General features: G+C 30.9%; 1 protein-coding gene and 1 pseudogene across 1 annotated transcript; both read left to right on the forward strand.

The window, feature by feature from the left end:
- Positions 1 to 598: 598 nt before the first annotated feature.
- LOC130933102 (protein DUF642 L-GALACTONO-1,4-LACTONE-RESPONSIVE GENE 2) lies at positions 599 to 6,464 on the forward strand. Its single transcript, XM_057862613.1, has 3 exons — positions 599 to 737; positions 3,079 to 3,579; positions 5,652 to 6,464. Exons 1-3 carry the CDS (start codon positions 665 to 667, stop codon positions 6,176 to 6,178), a joined length of 1,101 nt encoding a protein of 366 aa, XP_057718596.1. The 5' UTR covers positions 599 to 664; the 3' UTR covers positions 6,179 to 6,464.
- A 5,284-nt stretch (positions 6,465 to 11,748) lies between these two features.
- Positions 11,749 to 17,621, forward strand: LOC130934786 (zinc finger BED domain-containing protein RICESLEEPER 2-like; annotated as a pseudogene).
- The last annotated feature ends 4,423 nt before the right edge of the window (positions 17,622 to 22,044 follow it).

The following is a 22,044-nucleotide window of genomic DNA, read 5'->3' on the forward strand; positions in this document are numbered from 1 at the left end:
TATTATTCAATAATACAATAAAAGCTGTTATTTTAATCATTTAATAGGCTATGTAAGTGATCATACGAAGGACACAAGGCCAAAATCGTCATTCAAATTTCAAACTTCAACTTAATAAAGTTGAAATATTGAATATAAAAATTAAAAAAATAAATAAATTCTTAATATTTTAATTTACAAACATTTAAACTTTTAAAAATTTAAAAATATATTTAAATTTTTAATTTTTTTAAAATTTAGATACATCGATTTCTTTATTCATTTAAATTTGTTATATCTAATAAAAAAGTCAAATATAATTTTTATTAAATTGATTTGATTAATATACAGATATACACGTAATTTTTTTTTTAAAATAAAACAAATTAAATAAAAAATTAATATATTTAAATTTTGTAAAAGTCATATTTAAATATATTTTTAAAATTTAAATGTCAATTGACCAAAAATTTAAAAACCTATTCATTTTTTTTAAGAGATTAAAGACCCGTTACTATTCGATATTGATGAGATAATGGCTTATTTGTTATTTCCGTCGAAATCCAAGTCTTTTATGATAAGAAGGCATGCATATAAGGCCATGCCCCCCAACACTTCCCCTGTGCTACTTCATTTTTCTTTTTTCTTCCATTTTCAAAAAGCTTCATCTCATCACACCTCAGTTATGAAGCCAACTTTGATGCTTCTGTCGGTGCTCTTCTGCGCCACCTTTCATGTTTCATTCTCCTTCATAGACGGTAAGCTACAAATTCAAATACTTCAATTTATAGAAATATTACTTACATACTTAAATATTAGTTACTAAATAATAGTTGTTATATATTCATATATAAAATACATAATAATTATTTTGAATAAATATTTTATACTTTTATATATATTTTATATAAATAATTAATTTAAAAATTAATTTTTTTTGTATGTTTATCTAATATAATTGCTATAAATATATATAGGCACCTGGCCTAAGTTTCTAACGATACTTGATTACTTATAAATATAATATTAATAGCCTTCAACAACAGTTAAGAGTTCGTATATATTCTTTCCCTTCTTCTTCACTAGCATGATGAGTGGTATATTTTTTATTTTTTATAAAGAAAACAAGTAAATTATATGTTATTTTTCACAAAAATATTTATTTTTTTTAATAAAATTACTCTCGAAAGATAAATGACATAGTAGCTTTTTAAACATTTTTTTTTTGGATAAAATGCAATGTTATATATATGTATACATGTTAGGAGTATTATAGTTACTTATATTCTAAAATTTATATCTTCTTTTATTGTTAAAAAAGATATATGATCGAGTTAATAATATACATACATATATGTATTAGTTACGCAACTATTTTAGAAAATATCATGGTGTAATTTAGACTAAGTTTTTATGTTTTGAACATTTAGTTCGAATTAAAGTTTTGAAGTATCAAAAGCGAATGAAAGTAAATATGCTATTATTGAGTATATATAGGTAAGCAAAGATAATTCTGGCTTCTAATGTTTTTAGGCAAAGTAATTAAATTCAACAGTGATGACCAATAATGGCGGTTTCTACATTTTGGTTCATCAATTCCAAAGATAGAGATAAAGGTGAATTTTTTTTGTAAAGAAAAACCGTAACATTTCCTAATAAGAATAAAAAATTAATTATATTTTATAGTAAAATTTCTCTTACTCGTAGACCATATAATAGGAATTTTTTTTTTCTGTCCTCATCTTGTGACATTGAATTTTGTGGGGTTAAGTAGCTCATCATCATATAGTGACCTAAAGTCTCTCAAGAGTCAAGACAACTTTCATTTTTATTTTTAATTTAATTTTATATTTGTTTTATTGATTATTTTGGGTATATGGGGTCCACACTCCAATAAGCCATGCACCAAGCATGCAGTATGTTCTGAAAAAATCACATGGCCATTTTAATTTTTAATTTGAATGCTATCTCACCAGCTACTAAGGTCTAAAGAATTTTAATAATTTCTTTCAAAAAAAAAAAAATTAATCATTTATAACTGGGTAATCAGAGAGATGTTGCAGGCCACATGGTATCAGTTTTTTTTTTATTATTATTATTATTTAAAAACAACTCTATCCCTAACTAGCAACTTGCAAGTGTTGGATTGGGGAGACCAGAAGAAATTGGATTTGGGTTTAAAAATTCGTTGGAGATTGCAAATGGTCCCCATAAAATCTAGTAGCAGTAATTTGCATTTACATTAAGTCGGTATAAGAGTTCAAATATTTTAATAAATTTCTTATATTTATTTTTCGTTGTTTATATTATTTTAAAAGAGAATTCAAAAGGTTAGTAAATATATTCAATTAATAATAGATTATACGATTAATTTTTTTACATATTATTTTACTGTTATTGAATTACTTAAATATCGAATGATTTGGTATTTAACAAATTTTTAGGAGTGTTTGTGATACAAATAATTTGTCCAAAAAAAAAAATTTATTCGTAAAGTATAATTTGTCGGAGATGTATTGTCAATTTGCAAAGAATATGTTATAAACAAAAATATTTATTCTATTAGTAAAAGTACAATCTGCTGAAAATATATTGTCAATGTTTAACTTTCTATTAAACACTGTTCTATTCAATATATATGTGTTCCAAATAAAAAATCATAAATTATAATACTAACCTTTTTTCCTCTAATAATATATCATGTGCAATACTTCTTTGTTTGTGGTGTTATGAAAATCCATACTTTTAAGGACAAATTTAGTATTAATTTTAGAGTGAAAAGTTTAATATCTTACATACTAACCTTAAAAGGTTTAAAAAGTTGTAGTGTAAATTTATGCAAATAGAATAAGGTGAAAACTCAGGTGCAGTCGACTTCATGTGAAATTGATAGTTGAGAGCCATTAGATGAAAATTTAGTCAAATCATCTGACGGTTCTCGGCTATCAACTTCATATGAAGTCGACTGCACCTGAGTTTCTACCATAAAATAATATCATGTAGTTTAATATTTTTCTTTTTCATGTGATTTAACCGTAGCTTCAATATTGATATTCACATATTTGGAGTCCATCATCTAACACATGAAAAATGTTACAGGACTAGTAGCAAATGGAAACTTTGAGCTAGGTCCAAAGCCATGGGCCCTAAACGGGTCGGTGGTAACCGGCGGCAGCCACGCCATACCGGAGTGGGAGATCTCCGGGTTCGTGGAGTACATAAAGTCAGGTCAGAAACAGGGTGACATGTTACTTGTTGTCCCGGAGGGAGCATTTGCAGTGAGACTAGGAAACGAGGCTTCAATTAAGCAAAGAATTAATGTGATTAAGGGAATGTATTATTCCATAACATTGATGGTTGCACGCACGTGTGCACAAGAAGAGAGGCTCAACATTTCAATTGCTCCGGATTTTGGTGTGATTCCAATTCAAACGTTGTACACAAGCAGTGGTTGGGATCCAATTGCTTATAGCTTCAAAGCAGAGTCTAATGTTGCTGAATTGGTTATTCATAACCCTGGTGTTGAAGAGGATCCTGCTTGTGGCCCACTTATTGATTCTGTTGCTCTTAGAACACTTTACCCTCCTAGACCTACTAACAGTAAGTTCTTTATCTCCTCTTTCATTTTATTTCAATTGCTTAAATTTTCAAAATTCTTGGCTTTATAAAAAGTAAATAAATAATATGTCAATATTAAAATTAGCTATCAAAATCAGTCAATTATATATTTTTGTATAAATATATATATTTAACTCATTTTAAATATATATTTTATATAATGACTAATTTCGAGGACTAATTTCAAATGTACATTTAGTATGATTGTAAAAAAAAATTGGTTATCAAGTTGGTTATTATGTATTTATTTATGTATATAAGTTGTTGATTTTGCGACCGATTTTTTTGTATGTATATGTAGCATAATTATTTTTTTTTATATTAATTACTACTAAGTTATTTATATTAATTTGGGTAAATTATACTTATTTCTTGTGAAATTAGGTGGCGTTACAATATTACACGAGACATACTTAATACTTTTTAGTATTTAAAATTTATTGGATAATTTCCTTTTTTTTTTCAAAATACAAGAATGTGAGGGCAATGTTACCAAAATATAAAAGGGGATTAATAGTGTATACAGTTGAACTTAAAATTTATTAATAGATAGTTAGCATATTATATGTTTTATTTGCGTTTGAGGTCTTGTGTTTGATAATTTATCTTTTTCATATCAAAATTCTTTTTAAGAGTAATTCCTTATTTTACTGTATTTAAAACAAAAAATATATTTTTTTTTATTAAAGTGTAAGTGGTGTGTAAACAATTAAACATTCGTTTGCATTTTTTTGCTCTGGTTCCTTTTGCTAGATATTAAGAAATGAGAAATTTTAGGCAAAATTAAATGCTACTTTTTGAAGTTTGATTGTTCCTTTAACAAGGCTTTCACACATTGCCATATATTTATGAATGCATATAAAATTGGGTGTCTCATTTGACACAATATTCCTTATACTATCAATATTTATTCACATATATAGTTATTCATTGTGTGATTCTTCAAATGAAGCACATAAGAACAAAAATCTATAGTACAATAGAAGAAAGCCGGAATTATTAATACCTATAAGTTATAACAGTAATTAGTTAAATATATTTAATTTGCCATCTTTATGCATTAATGTCAGACAATAATAAAAAAAAAAAAAAAACACCACATGGTCGTGGTCCTGGCTTCAATATTTAAGTAGTGAGGTAGGTAGGGTGTTACAATCAGATTAATAATAATAGTAATGCATTTTATTTGATTATTTTTTCTTCTTCTTGGAAATAGCATATGCATATGATTAAATTTATCTTCTCAGATGAACTATTGTTTTCTTCATTACTTCATTGCATGTGTTTAGATCAGTTTACTTTTCAGTACTTACCAGACATAGTGAAAGAAAACAGTTCCGATTGAACAGAAAATTGTTCCCCTTAGAAATGGAAAAAGGAAGAACAAGAAAAAAAGTTAATGCTTGCCAATAATAAATGAAATAAGAGAAATTTGAATTGAATCCCCATTGCATAGGACCACCCATGCATGCAATGAATGTTTACAATTCCGAATTTATTTCTTCAGTTAGCTATAATAATTAAGGTGAATTTTATGGTGTTTATAACACGGTGTCTAATTTTTATTTAATTTATTATTTTTTATAATAAATTTTAAATATTTGATAATTATTTATTTTTGTACTTTTGAAATTAAATATTAATTTTTAACTCTTTAGTAAGTTAAAAAAAATACTTTTAAGCACCATAGGAATTTTCTAATTAATTCATGCATACAAAAAATACTTTTGTAATTCTCCCCACAATTCAGAATTTCAATTTGTAGTCTCCTCATTATATAAGTATTATTAAATTGATCCATCTTTAGGGGTGGGTGGGTTGGGTTGGAAAGGGAAAAAAAGAACTTTTTAGAACAACTTTCTTTTAAAAGTGAATAATGAATTATATGTTATTATAGATTTCATCATGATACTATTTTATTTGGTCATTCAATCATATATAGTTCTATCAAAGATAGTATATTTCATTATTGATAATGTAAAATATTTTATTGTCAATTTTATTTCTTATATTCATCAATGTTCTAACTTTTTAACCTATTTAAAATGTCACAGAGAACATATTGAAGAATGGTGGATTTGAAGAAGGACCATATGTATTCCCAAACACATCATGGGGAGTGCTAATCCCACCCAACATTGAAGATAGCCACTCGCCTTTACCGGCTTGGATGGTCGAGTCCCTCAAGGCTGTGAGGTACATCGACTCGGCCCACTTCTCCGTCCCCCAGGGGACGAGAGCCGTGGAGCTAGTAGCCGGTAAAGAGAGCGCGATCGCGCAAGTGGCGCGAACCGTCCCGGGCAAAACATATGTGCTCTCATTTGCAGTTGGAGATGCAAGCAATTCATGTGAAGGGTCTATGATTGTTGAAGCATATGCCGGGAAAGACACCCTAAAAGTGCCTTATGAGTCCAAAGGAAAAGGTGGGTTTAAAAGGGCAGCCCTAAAATTTGTTGCTGTTAGCCCAAGAACAAGGGTCATGTTCCTTAGCACTTTCTACATTATGAGGAGTGATGATTTCTCTTCTCTTTGTGGGCCTGTTGTTGATGATGTTAAGTTGCTTAGTCTTCGTAGGCCATGAAAAATTATAGTGTGTGATGGGTTTGGTCCATTAAGTTGTGAGGTTAATTAATGAATCAAAATATCATATATGGTTTTCTCGAGTCTTGGATATTTATATTTACATATTGTTAGGAGAATATATTATTATATAAAAGTGTTTGTTTTTTTTTTTTTCAAAGAAGAATATAAGAGATGCAAGAGTTTTTAAGTTTGTTTTGCAATTTTATATGAGATGAGTGTGTATATCAAAGTGTGTATGTTAGGTATATATTAAAGGCTATACCACATAGTTGAGTATTATTCCTATAAAATCTTCTATGTAATTCAATTTTCCAAAATAAATAGTGAAACATAGATTATTGATAATTTTACTCTCTCATTATTGTTGCTTTCACTTGAAGTACTATGTTTTAATTTAGTTTTAATTTCTTATAGCTAGTAATTAGTATTAGCATTAAAGTTAAATAGGTTTAATTCAACTTTCAAAAGCTAATTCAAGAAATGAATATCTTATATTTTTTAATTATTTAAAGATATATTTTTGAGATGGATAACCCTGATTATTAGATAAATTTTGATATTATTTTAAAAATAAAATTAAATAATAACTTAATTTCAAAAGTTAATTCAAGAGACAAAAAATATATTGTATTTTTAAATTATTTAAAGATTATATCTTTAAAAAATGTAAAATTTGTGGTAATTAGTGTTGGTGTGTAATTTCTTTTGTAGGAGAAAGACCAGGAAAAAAAAAAGAAAAGGAAAGCAAAATATAGTAGCAGAATGAGTTAGTTGATTAGTCCGAGACCCACTTCACTCACCATTCTTCTAGAACATTGGAAAAATCTCAACTAAGTCGGAAGTGGATTTTTTTAATTATATAAGATTATTTTTTGAAAGTTCATTTGCAAATTGAAATTTTATAAGCTTAGTTCATATTTTGGTATCTCTAAATTATTTATGTATAGCATGCATATAATTTTTAACAGAGAGTATACGATAGTGAATTCTTTTCGTTTAGAATTAATTTTAAAAATTCTACAAATTATTCATCAACCATTTCAAAAGTAGCGTTTTGTTAACAAAAATATTAATTAAAAATTACTATAACATTAGTGATATCATTTTAAAATTTAGAAAAAAGAATAAATAGATCCTTACTCTTTTGATATGCAGACATTTAAGTTTTTGACGATTTGAAAATATATTTAAATTTTTGACCTTTTCAAAATCTAAATATATTAATCATTCATGTTCATTTGGGTTTGTCAGACCCAACAAAATAATAAAACATAACTCCCGTTGTACTGACCTGGTTGATACGGATGCACAGGTGAGAGAATTTTTAAAATGAGATAAATTAAATTAAAAAATTAATGTGTCCAAATTTAAAAAAATAAAAAATTAAATATATTTTTAAATTACAAAAATATTAAATATGTGTGGACCAAAAGTCAGGATTTTTTATTTAAATAAATTAAATAAATATATTAATTATTGAAATAAATAATTTTAAAAATTATTACCAAAATTCGTCCCCAAGCCTTATATCATTTACGTGCAAAATTATCTCGTTTACACTATAAACGAGATAAGGTTGGTGGACGACTATAAATATATATCGTTGACAGCAAGATTCTGCCCCAGTTTGAATCTTTTGATCACTTTTTCCTCTCTTTTACTCTTTTTTATCTATATTATTGAGTAATACCACGGTGGTCCGCGCAGAAGGTAGTGATCGGGACATCAATCGGCTGAATGAGACTTGGTATTACGCCGGAGACAGAGGACTTTGAGGTTAGTAACTACATAATTATTAGGTTGTTACTACATAATTATTAATTTAATTAGTAACTTGCTAAGTTTGATAATTAGATTATTAAGTTAAGTCAGACTTTGTTGGTTACATTGTTAATAAATTTATTGAATGTTTTAAATTTACGTAAAACAATGAGAAAATGTGTATTAGTTAAGAAAGTATTTAGTCACATAGAATGTCGTGTCTGCATAAATCCAGTTAGTACATACATATAAGATTCTATTAGAGTTATGTGTAGAATAGTGAAGACAGTTTGTTATGTTGATGGACCTATCTAATTATTTATTTTTTAATAATTGTGAATATATATTTTTTTGTTAGACGCCTCGCCTTCTCCTCCCCCGACAAGTGAGCCATATCTTTCCTCTACGCGACGCCATGGTCTCATATATGAGAGATTTCACACTCGGTAACTCCCTGATTATAGCATTCGTAGAGCGATGACGTCAGGAGACCCATACGTTCCATCTCTCGTGGGATGAGGCCACTATCACCCTGCAGGATGTGGCGTACCACCTCAAGCTACGCGTACATAGAAACCCAGTTGGGAGTGCTTCCGTGTCTTCTACATGATGGTTTAATATAGCTCAAAGAGTTATAAGCATGATTTTGGTATAACTCAGAGAGTTGTGAGCAAGAGAGAGTTTGTGTTGAAGCACTCCTGATAGGAGTATCAGGAGCATATATATATATGCATGAGTTCTCTCCGAGAAAACAAACAATTTCAAAAAGTGGGGGTCACCAAAAGAACCATAAATCTTTAGTTGAACTATGGTCATCAAACTTATCCAAATAGTATTGACAATTTGGATTTGAATGAGTCAGACACCGTAAATATTTTCGATAATTGGGAATGAAGTCTTTTTTAGGTTTTCTTTTCTTTTTTTCCGTATTAAAAAGCTTTCAAGTTTTTTTTTTCTCTTTCAAAATTTATGGTAAATATTCTATGTTAGTACACTACTACAACGTCAACTACAATTAAAATTATATGCAATTTCGTATGAGTATTATACTCACTTTGGAATTCAATAAGGGATATTTGATTACTATAAGTATTATTTATAGCTACTATTTCTACTAGTATAAGGACTAATATAACAATAACAAATAATATGTCCATCTCTCTCATCAAAAGCTGTGAAGGTGTGAGAGAAAGTAATATCACAAGTAGGAACAAACCCACACTCAAAGAAGAGGGAGCATTTGCCCCCACAAAATTTAAAAAAAAAAAACTAATACTTATATATATATACCACTTATTATACTATATTTGTCCCAAAATAAAATACAAATAATTCTTTTGTGTTTTATGTTAAAAAAATATTTTGTTAAATTTAATACAAAATAATAATTATATATTGTTAAATTTGATTTAGTATAAAAAATAAATAAATAAACTAAAAAAATAGTGATAATTAACTTAATTATATTAGTTAATTAATTGATAATTAAATTAAAACTTTATATTTTAATTAAATATAACTTAAATTATTAGTGATTTTTTTAAAATTATTTAAAATAAAAAAATATATTATCTATATGTTAATATCCTGTAATTATTTTGGTTAAAAAAATTATTTATATCATAAAAATTATAATAAGTAGATTTGGCAATTAAATATGAGATAAAAAAAGTAAAATAATTATTTAAAAACATATATAGAAAAATAATATTTAGTCATGTTAAAAATAAAAAAATAATTATAAATTATATATTTTTTATTTTAAATATTATACTGTATGAAATTATATTTTTTATTATTTTAAATATTATAATAAGTGATTGTGTATATATTACTTTTTTTTATTAATATGTATAGATTGTTCTAATTTAAAATTTTAAATATATCTAAATCAATTTAGATTAGTCAAGTGATTAGCTTAGTCGCCCGCTTAAGTAAGTATTGAGGGTTCGAATTTCGTCTCATATGTGTAGCAACTTAGTGCCGGCCAATTGCAGACTCTTAAATGGAACTCAAATTCATGACGGATTAGTACTTAACTTTTTGGGTATTGTGGGAAGCAAATATATATATATATATATATATATATATATATATATATATATATATATATATATATATATATATACCTAAATTTTATTATATTTTTGCCCAAATGCAAAATTTTTCTGGGTCCGTCACTAATTCACAAGCAGAACAAGAAGAGAGAAAAAGCAGAAAAAAAAAATGTGAGCAAGAGAGAGTTTAAGAGAATTCTAGGATGATTTGATATAGTTCAGAGAGTTATGAGCAAGAGAGAGAGTTTGAGAGAATTCCATGATGATTTGGTATAGTTCAAACAGTTATGAGTATGATTTTTGTATAGTTCAGAAAGTTGTGAACAAGAGAGAGAATTTGAGAGAGTTTGAGTTGAAGCGCTCCTGATAGGAGTATCAGGAGTATATATATATATATATATATATATATATATATGCATGTGTTATCTTTGGGGGAACAAAAAATTTAAAAAAGCATGGGCCACAAAAAGAATCATAAGTCTTTAGTTGGACTATGGTCATCAAACTTATCTAAATAATATTTACAATTTGGATTGAATGAGTCAGACACAGTAAATATTTTCGATATTTGGAAATGAAATCTTTCCTTTTTTTTGTATTAGGAAGTTTTTAAGTTTTTTTTTTCTTTCAAAATTTACGGTAAATATTTTATGTTAATACGTTACTACGACATCAACCACAATTAAAATTATATGCAATTTTGTATGAGTATTATACTTACTTTTGCATCTATCAAGAGATATTTGATTATTATAAGTATTATTTATAACAACTACTTCTACTAATACAAAGACTAATATAACAAAAACAAATAGCATGCCCATTTCTCTTATCAGAAGCTGTGAAGGTGTGAGAGAAAGTGAGATCACAAGTAGAACAAGAAGAGAAAAAAAGTAAAGAAAATATGTGAGCAAGAGAGAGAGTTTGAGAGAGTTCTAGAATGATTTGGTATAACTCAGAGAGTTGTGAGCAATAGAGATAATTTGAGTTGAAACGATCCTGATAGGAGTATCAGGAGCATATATATATGTGCGTGTGTTTTCTCCGGGTTATTTTGTATATTTTTTAATAAGCTTTCAATCTCATAAAATCCATGATAACACATGCATTTAAAAGGTTAATTTAAAAAAAATTAAAAATTAACACATGCATTTAATAAGCTTTCAATCATCATAATTATTTAGGTAATTAATTCTTTATTTGCACTCTTATTAGTTTTATTTTTTAGGTAAAAATTGGTTCTTCTACTACATCTTTACCTATAATGATGTTCTTGTATGTGGTAAATAGTAATAAAATTTTAATTCACAATAATTTCTTGTAGTGATATAAATATATAGTCACAGATTTTACTACAATAACAATGCCATATTATCATAACAATAATATTAAAGTGTTATGGTGTTCAAATTCACATACGGGTACTATATATTTCTTAGAAGAATTCTTTAAAGTTACTTGCACCAGTACTATTTTTAGTTTAATATGGGACAATAAACCAGTCATAGCTACAAACGTCTCCCAAGATCAAGTAGATATATTGACTTCTGCCATCGAAGTTTATTATGATAGTAGCTATGGTAATTACGTTAGTTTTAGCTCTTCCAGCACGATCACAAATGATCTTTCTTTCATCATTTCAAGCAAAGACAATAAGTTCATAGGTGTTGAATGCAATACTTACGACTATCTTATTATCTACAGCAACACCAGCGGTTATATAATGGGGTGTGTAACAAAATGTCATAACATGAGTATGGCAATTGATGACGGACATTGTTTCGGCAACAGGTGCTCTGAACTGGATATTCCTACCGGAATGAGAACAATCACAATTCAAGTAGCAAACTATTTCAATTGTGGCTATTCCTTTGCTGTCGAGAATGGCTACTACTCGTTTTCGAAGGATCACGTGGAGAATCTACCATATCAGATGTTCCCTGTGGTGTTCGATTGGAGTGTTGGAAACAAGACATGTAAAGAATCTTTGACCAGGGGTACCAACGCTTGCATGCTCATCAGTAAGGATGGGCATGTTTTTTGTTATTATTCCAAGTGGCGTGCAAGTGGCGTGTATCTAGTCATACGCCTTATGTTCCAATTTTTTTGGCACGTTATTTCTTATGGGTTTTTTTTTCTTCAATACTATTTTTTCTTATGGTTCAGCTAAACTCTTTCTCTTGCTCACACCTTTTCTCTGCCTTTTCTTTCTTTTTGTTCTGCTTGTGATCTCACTTTCTCTCACACCTTCATAGCTTCTTATGAGAAGGATGGGCATGTTATTTGTTATTGTTATATTATTTCTTTGACAAATTCAATTTGTTTTCTCTGTTATTGCAGACATTAATGAATGTGATACGCAGAATCATACATGTCTAAGTAAGGATACCTGTCTAAATTTAATTGAATTCTATTCATGCTTTTGTCTTAATGGACAATCAGAAAATGGATAAACAATAGAAGGTTGCCATGAGAATATTCACAAAAAAATGCTTCCAAAAATTGTCACCGATAAGCAATTTCACCACGGTTACATTTATTGTGCCAACTAAAGATATAAATATAATACAAAAAAAATTCTGTATACGTCCAATTTTAGTTACAAGTTAGAAAGATTACGGGATCAGTTGGTATCTAATTGGTAGATATTTAGTATACATATAATATCATTATAAGATAAGATAAAATATTATGATAATATAAGACAACATAGTTCTTGATTAGGTTCATATATGAGGACTGGTCCATGCCTCACTCTGTAGCAAAGTTAAAATTCTCCTATTATTAAGATGAGAGATGTTATCAAGCACCTAATAAAAAATATGAACTATAGTGATCTTTATTATAAACAATACTCTCTTTTCTTCACAGATTATCTCTACTTTTTCTCTTTTCTTGTTTTGCTTGTGATCTATCTCACTTTCTCTCACACGTTCATGGCTTCTGATGAGAGGGATGGGCATGTTATTTCTTATTGTTCCAAGTGGCGTGCAAGTGGCGTTAAAGGAGCGTGCAAGTGGCGTGTATCTAGCCATGCGCCTTATGCTCAAATTTCTTTTGGGCATGTTATTTCTTATTATTTTTTTCTTCAATACTATTTTTTTCTTATGGTTCAGCAAAACTCTCTCTCTTGCTCACACCTTTTCTCTACTTTTTCTTTCTTTTTGTTCTGCTTGTGATCTCTTTTTCTCTCACACCTTCACAACTTCTTATGAGAAGTTTGGGCATGTTATTTGTTATTATTATATTAGTCCTTGTACTAGTGGAAGTAGTAGCTATAAATGATACTTATAGTAATTAAATATCCCTTGATGGATGCCAAAGTAAGTGTTATGGTGTTCAAATTCATAAACCGATACTACATGTTTCTTAGCAGAATCCTTTAAAGTTACTTGCACAAGTACTATTTCCGGTTTAATATGGGACAATAAGCCAATCATAGCCACAAAAGTCTCCCAAGATCAAGTATATATATTAGGCGTGTAAGTTACCGAATCGGACCGAAAATTACCGCAGAATCGAACCGAATTTTACAACAACCGATTAGAAAACCAAAAAAATCGGTTTTTTTTTTATTTTTTTCGAAGTAAACCGATCGGTTCGGTTCGGTTTTCGGTTGGCTCGTCAGAAACCAAACCGAACCGGACCAAACCGAAGAATGAGGGTTCAATGGTGTGTTTTTACTAAGTTGCCCTTTAACCTAGGTATAAAAGGGCAACTTCACACACAACCCTAGCTTTCTTCCTCTCTTTTATGCGAACGGTGAATCCACTCAATCCAGAACCCTAATTTTCTTCCTCTCTTCTTCTCTTCCACGGTTCCACACTTCCACCTCCGATTCCACCATGCTCGAGAGAAGGAAACCCTGAAGGAGAATCCTAACTTCTCTTCCTCTCTTCTTCTCTTCAGTCATCGCCGTTGCAGGGTCGCCATCGCTGGGTCGCCGTCGCTGCCTCGCTGGGTCACCGTCGTCGAGGAGCAATCCATTCACCGAGAAGCAGTCCTGTCACCGGGCAGCAGTCTAGTCGCCAAGCAAGACTCCAGTGGTCGTCGGCCCGTCGCAGTCCAACTCGAGCGCCGAGCAGCACTCCTGTCACCAAGCCATCTCCTGCAAAAAGCAACTCCACAATGTCTTTTTCGGAAGTTAGAAATTCTGAACAATTATTTTTAGAGATTCTGTTTAGTGATATTGTGCTTGATTTAACCTGAACAATTGTTTTTACAAATTCTGTTTGTGGTTATGATTTTTAGAAATTCTGTTTGTGTCTTTGTGGTTATGTTTTTTAGAAATTCTATTTTTAGAAATTCTGTTTGTATTGGCTGCATCAAGAACTCACAAGATAATGTATCACTTTATTTTTTTATTTTAATTTTTTTCCTGGATGAAAAATAGAAACATTCATTGAATACATTGCTTGTGAAATAATATGAAGTTTGATGTTTAATTTTTGAAGTAGATTCTAAACCCATGTGATCTCTGCTTCACAAGCTGTCAAGCTTTAGAATTTAGCTTTAGTGGACTATGTATGAACTGGCTAATAGTGGACTATGTATGAACTGACTAACTTTCGTTACTATTAAACTTCTCTGATCCAATTGATAGTAATTTTAGGGATGAAATCATTGAGATAGGCATTGGACTAGCTTCACTCATTCCCAATTTTGATAGAAGGTCTATTATATATTTTGTTTGGGACAAATTGCACAGAATCTGGTCTATGAACTTCAATTCCAAGAAAATATAATAAGGAACCAAGATCCTTTAATGTGAAGATTTTGTGCAATGGCTGAATCATTAGAGTAATTTATGTAGAGTAATTTTCTGTAATAATAATGTCATATACATAATAAGGTATATATAAAATAGAATTGGCTGGATAATGCATCGCTTTATTTTTTTATTTTAATTTTTTTCCTGGATGAAAAATAGAGACATTCATTGAATACATTGCTTGTGAAATAATAACTTGCCTTCTACTTGTTAGAATATGTTGTTTTTAAATCTAATGATGCTTGTTTTGGTGGACTGTTAGAGCTGTTAATGAATTTAAATTCTGTTGATTATATGGCAGTTAGTGAGTATTAAATGATGCAAATAAACTAGCTAGTTGTACTGTTATGAGCTGTTGTGGTTTTGTTCTGCGTATATATGTCTGCATATAATTAAAAATGCTAATTTTTCATAAGCTGCTTATGAGCTGTTGTGGTTTTGTTGCTGGAAACAAAACTTTTGGTGCTGTTCATGAATTAAAAATGCTATTTTTTCATTGTTCTATTTATATATATGCAGCCAACAAGCAATGAGGTGCACAGTGAGCGGACGCCTGAAGTTGGGGGTGAAATTGTTGAGTCCGCGGTATGTTCTTCAACGGACAGCGGCATGCTTACCAAACCCCCGCCCCATCCTAGATCAAAGAAGAGGAAGGTTCATTTAACTAATGTGGGTGCAACTCCGAGAGCAACTCCAACAAATCCATCTCCAAGCACTGTGGAAGTTGATGAAGAGGATAGCAAGGATGAAGCTAATGAAGGTAACAGAAAACCTTCTAGACCTAGATCTTGGACTTGGGATCACTTTACAAAGGATTCTAAGTCCAAGCCATCACATCCTAGGGCTAAATGTAATTGGTGTGGTGCATCATATGCATGTGACTCTCATAGAAATGGTACAACTAATATGCGTTATCATTTGTTGAACCAATGTAAAAAATTTTCTAGGGAGTCAGGTGACCCTAGTCAAACAATCCTTTCCTTCCAACAAAAAAAAATAGGGTGAAGGGGTATTTACTGCAGTTACTTTTGATGCTGAAATGTGTAGAAAAGCCCTTGCTAGGATGATAATTGTTGATGAGATACCATTCAAGTTTGTTGATGGGGAGGGATTTAGATTCTATATCAGTATTGTGCAACCTAGATTTCCACTTCCGGGAAGGATTAGTGTTGCTAAGGACTGTTGGAATCTTTATATTAGTGAGAAGAATAGGTTGAAAACTGTGTTCAAGCAACCGAATCAATCTGTTTGTTTAACTACTGATTGTTGGACTTCTGTGCAAAATCTGAATTATATGTGTCTCACTGCTCATTACATTGATCATGATTGGAAATTGCAAAAGAGGATTATCAATTTTTGTCTTATTAAAAATCACAAGGGAGAAACAATTGGTAGAAAAATTGAGAGATGTATTTTAGGGTGGGGGATATCTAGAGTGTTCATAATTACTGTTGATAACGCTAGTTCTAATGATACTGCAATATCTTACCTAAGAACTAGAATGGAGGATTGGAATTTACATCCTTTGAAAGGAGAGCATTTGCATGTTAGGTGTTGTGCACATATTCTTAATCTTGTTGTTAATGATGGATTGAAAGAGATGCATGAATCTATTAGCAAGATAAGAAATGCTATTAGATATGTGCGTGCTTCCCCTAGTCGTATGAATAGGTTCAAAAATTTCATTAAGGAAGCTAGGATACAAGACAAGTGTATTGTTCAACTCGATGTTCCCACTAGATGGAACTCTACATACACCATGCTTGAAAGTGGTTTGAAGTTTCAAAAGGCGTTCAAGAGGCTAGGGAAGAGAGATACAGAATATGCTCTAATGCAAGGTGGTATTCTGAGGAATATTGATTGGGACAATGCAAAACACTTTATGGAATTCTTGAAAATTTTTCATGATGTTACAAAGAGTGTGTCTGGTAGTTTGCTTGTGACTTCTTCTCAATATTTTCATAAGTTTTGTAAGATTTTGCGTGTGTTCAAGGCTTCTTGTGGTAGTCGAGATCCATTACTTGGCAGTATGGCTGAGATGATGAAGCTTAAGTATGACAAGTACTGGGGTAACATTAAAAATATCAATGTGATGATTTTTATTGCTGTGATTCTTGATCCTAGATACAAGTTGAAGTTTGTGAACTTTAGCTTTGAAAAGCTATATGATAAGGATGATGCTGATTTTTTGGGTGCAAAAGTGAAAGAAACCTTCTCCAAGATGTTTGAATGCTATATGAATGCAAATAATGGGGGAAGATCTTTTACTTCAACAACAATGGATGGTGCATCAGATGTGGGAGTACCTGATGGCGACATGGCTGGTGATTTTTTTAAGGAGGTGCATTTTCATGAGATCATCAATAAGAATGAGGTGGATTTATATTTGAAGGATGGTTTAGAGAAGCCTCGTGATCAAAATACTTTTGACATATTGAATTAGTGGAAGGTAAATTCAAGCAAGTATCCTATCTTATCCCAAATAGCTAGAGATGTCTTAGCAATGCCGGTCTCAACTGTTGCTTCAGAATCAGCTTTTAGCACTAGTGGAAGAGTGCTTAACAACTATAGGAGTTCTTTAACTCCAAAGACAATTGAGGTATTGATATGCACACAAAATTGGCTTCGTGCTTCTCCAATTACAACTGATTTTGAGGAGCTTATTGAAGAGTTTGAGAAACTTGAATTAGGTAAGCAAAAAAAAAAAAATTTGTAGTTCCTTTCATGGTTTATGATTATAATCTATAATCTATATTATATTTATAATCTATATTTTTATTTCTTGTTTTATTTTTGTAGAAATTGCACCAACCGGAGAAGATGAGGATGAGTCTGGTGTGGATTCAGATTAAGCATGGTGGTTAACTGGCTGTTTGATTTTTATTTGTTTTAAAGTGACTGTTGCGGTTTAAAGTGTGTTTATTTTTGTTGTTTTGCTAGACATTTTTAATTGCTTTTGTTTTATATTTAATTAAGTTGAATTTGTATTGGATTTGGATGTGATATACTCTTATTATTCTAGTTTATTGAAGGTTTTAAACTTCATTTTATGATATTTTAAATTCTGTTTATCAGGTATAAAAAAAACGAAAAAACTGACTGAACCAAATCGCTGTTGGTTCGGTTCGGTTCGGTTCGGTTGTCTAGAAAGCAGCCAACCGAATGGTTGGTATCAACGTACAACCGATCAGGTCGGTTTAGTTGGTTTTCGGTCCAAAACCGAACCAAACCGAACCGATTACATCCCTAATATATATTGACTTTTGCCATCGAAGTTTGTTATGATAGTACCCATGGTAATCATGTTAGTTTTAGCTCTTCCAGCACAATCACAAATGGTCTTTCTTTCATCATTTCAAGCAAAGACAACAAGTTCATTGGTTTTGGCTACAGTACTTACTGCTATCTTACTATCTACAGCAACACCAGTGGTTATATAATAGGGTGCATAACAAAATGTCATAACATGAGTATGGCAATCGATGACGGACATTGTTCTGGCAACGGGTGCTGTGAGTTGGATATTCCTACCAGAATGAGAACGGTCGCAATTCAAGTAGGAACCTATTTCTACTGTGGCAATTCCTTTGTTGTCAAGAACGGCTACTACTCGTTTTCTAAGGACGACGTGGAGAATTTACCATATCAGATATTTCCTGTGGTGTTCAATTGGAGTGTTGGAAACGAGACATGTAAAGAATCTTTGTGTAGAGGTACCAACGCTTGCAAGGGAAATAGTACTTGTGTGGATGTAGAGAGTGGATATGCTTACCTGGTCAGTTTTGAAGGAAATCTAAACCTTCATGCTTGCACAGGTAATTAACTAATTCTATTAAACATTCATGTATCTTTATATAGTTTGTTATCTTTTCTTTGCTAACTTCAATTTGTTTATTCTGTTATTGTAGACATTAAGAATGTGATACGCAGAATTATACATGTCAAAGTAAGGATAACTGTCTCAATTTAATTGGATCCTCTTCATACTTTTGTCTTAACGGACAATCAGGAAATGGATCAATAATAAAAGGCTGCATGAGAAAATTCATAAAAACATGCTTCCAGAAATTGTCATCGGTAAGAAATTTTACCAAGACTACATTTATTGTGCCAGCTAAAGATATTAATATAATACAAAAAAATTGTGTATACGTCCAATTTTAGTTACAAATTAGGAAGATTACGGGATCAACTGGTATCTAATTGGTAGATATTTAGTATACATGTAATATCATTATAAGATAAGATAAAATATTATGATAATATAAGACAACATAGTTCTTGATTAGGTTCATATATGAGGACTGGTCCATGCCTCACTCTGTAGCAAAGTTAAAATTCTCCTATTATTAAGATGAGAGATTTTATCAAGCACCTAATAAAAAAGATGAACTATAGTGATCTTTATTATAAACAATACTCTCTTTTCTTTACAGATTATCTTTACTTTTTCTCTCTTCTTGTTTTGCTTGTGATCCCACTTTCTCTCATACCTTCATAGCTTCTGATGAGAGGGATGGGCATGTTATTTCTTATTATTCCAAGTGGCGGGCAAGTGGCGTTCAAGGGACATGCAAGTGGCGTGTATCTAGCCATACGCCTTATGCTCAAATTTCTTTTGGGCATGTTATTTCTTATGATTTTTTTCTTCAATACTATTTTTTTTCTTATGGTTTAGCCAAACTCTCTCTCTTGCTCACACATTTTCTTTGCTTTTTCTTTTTTTTTGTTCTGCTTGTGATCTCTTTTTCTCTCACACCTTCACACCTTCTTATGAGAAGTTTTGGCATGTTATTTGTTATTGTTATATTAGTCCTTGTACTAGTGGAAGTAGTAGCTATAAATGATACTTATAGTATTCAAATATCCCTTGATAGATGCCAAAATAAGTGCTTGTGATCCCACTTTCTCTCATACCTTCATAGCTTCTGATGAGAAGGATGGGCATGTTATTTCTTATTATTCCAAGTGGCAAGCAAGTGGCGTTCAAGGGACATGCAAGTGGCGTGTATCTAGCCATACGCCTTATGCTCAAATTTCTTTTGGGCATGTTATTTCTTCTGATTTTTTTCTTCAATACTATTTTTTTTCTTATGGTTCAGCTAAACTCTCTCTCTTGCTCACACCTTTTCTCTGCTTTTTCTTTCTTTTTGTTCTGCTTGTGATCTCTTTTTCTCTCACACCTTCACACCTTCTTATGAGAAGTTTTGGCATGTTATTTGTTATTGTTATATTAGTCCTTGTACTAGTGGAAGTAGTAGCTATAAATGATACTTATAGTATTCAAATATCCCTTGATGGATGCCAAAATAAGTGTTATGGTGTTCAAATTCATATACCGATACTACATGTTTCTTAGCAGTATCCTTTAAAGTTACTTGCACAACTACTATTTCCGGTTTAATATGGGACAATAAGCCAATTATAGCCACAAACATCTCCCAAATCAAGTAGATATATTGACTTTTTCCATGGAAGTTTATTATGATAGTACCCATAGTAATCACGTTAGTTTTAGCTTTTCCAACACAATCACAAATGGTCATTTTTTCATCATTTCAAGCAAAGACAACAAGTTCGTAGGTGTTGGCTACAGTACTTACGACTATCTTACTATCTACAGCAACACCAGCGGTTATATAATGGGGTGCGTAACAAAATGTCATAACATGAGTGTGGCAATCAAGGACGGACATTGTTCCGGCAACAGGTGCTGTGAGCTGGGTATTCCTACCGGAATGAGAATGGTCGCAATTCAAGTAGGGACCTATTTCTACTGTGGCAATTCCTTTACTGTCAAGAACAGCTACTACTCGTTTTCGAAGGACGACGTGAAAAATCTACCATATCAGATATTGCCTGTGGTGTTCAATTGGAGTGTTGGAAACGAGACATGTAAAGAATCTTTGAGTAGAGGTACCAACGCTTGCAAGGGAAATAGTACTTGTGTGGATGCAGATAGTGGATATTCTTACCGGTGTCAATGAAACTAAGGTTTTGAAGGAAATCCATACCTTCATTCTTGCACAGGTAATTAACTAATTCTATTAAACATTCATGTATCTTTATATAGTTTGTTATCTTTTCTTTGATAACTTTAATTTGTTTTCTCTGTTATTGCAAACATTAAGAATGTGATACGCAGAATCATACATGTCAAAGTAAGGATACCTGTCTCAATTTAATTGGACCCTATTCATACTCTTATCTTAACGGACAATCAAGAAATGGATCAATAATAGAAGGCTGCCATGAGAAAATTCACAAAAATATGCTTCCAGAAATTGTCATCGGTAAGCAATTTTACCACTACTACACTTATTGTGCCAGCTAAAGATATTAATATAATACAAAAAATTGTGTATACGTCCAATTTTAGTAACAAATTAGAAAGATTACGAGATCAGTTGGTATCTAATTGGTAGATATTTAGTATACATGTAATATCATTATAAGATAAGATAAAATATTATGATAATATAAGACAACATAGTTCTTGATTAGGTTCATATATGAGGACTGGTCCATGCCTCACTCTGTAGCAAAGTTAAAATTCGCCTATTATTAAGATGAGAGATGTTATCAAGCACCTAATAAAAAAGATGAACTATAGTGATCTTTATTATAAACAATACTCTCTTTTCTTCACAGATTTTCTCTACTTTTTCTCTTTTCTTGTTTTGCTTGTGATCTCACTTTCTCTCAGACCTTCATAGCTTCTGATGAGAGGGATGGGCATGTTATTTCTTATTGTTCCAAGTGGCGTGTAAGTGGCGTTCAAGTGGTGTGTATCTAGCCATATGCCTTATGCTCTAATTTCTTTTGGGCATGTTATTTCTTATGATTTTTTTTCTTCAATACTATTTTTTTCTTATGGTTCAGCTAAACTCTCTCTCTTGCTCACACCTTTCCTCTGGTTTTACTTTCTTTTTGTTATGCTTGTGATCTCTTTTTCTCTCACACCTTCATAGCTTCTTATGAGAAGTTTGGACATGTTATTTGTTATTGTTATATTAGTCTTTATACTAGTGGAAGTAGTAGCTATAAATGATACTTATAGTAATCAAATATCCCTTGATGGAGGCCAATGTAAGTGTTATGGTGTTCAAATTCATATACCGATACTACCTATTTCTTAGTAGAATCATTTAAAGTTACTTGCACAAGTACTATTTCTGGTTTAATACGGGACAATAAGCCAATCATAGCCCCAAAAGTCTCCGAAGATCAAGTAGATATATTGACTTTTGCCATCGAAGATTGTTATGATAGTAC

Source organism: Arachis stenosperma, chromosome 6 (genome assembly GCF_014773155.1).
Source record: "Arachis stenosperma cultivar V10309 chromosome 6, arast.V10309.gnm1.PFL2, whole genome shotgun sequence".
Classification (NCBI taxonomy): Eukaryota; Viridiplantae; Streptophyta; class Magnoliopsida; order Fabales; family Fabaceae; genus Arachis; species Arachis stenosperma.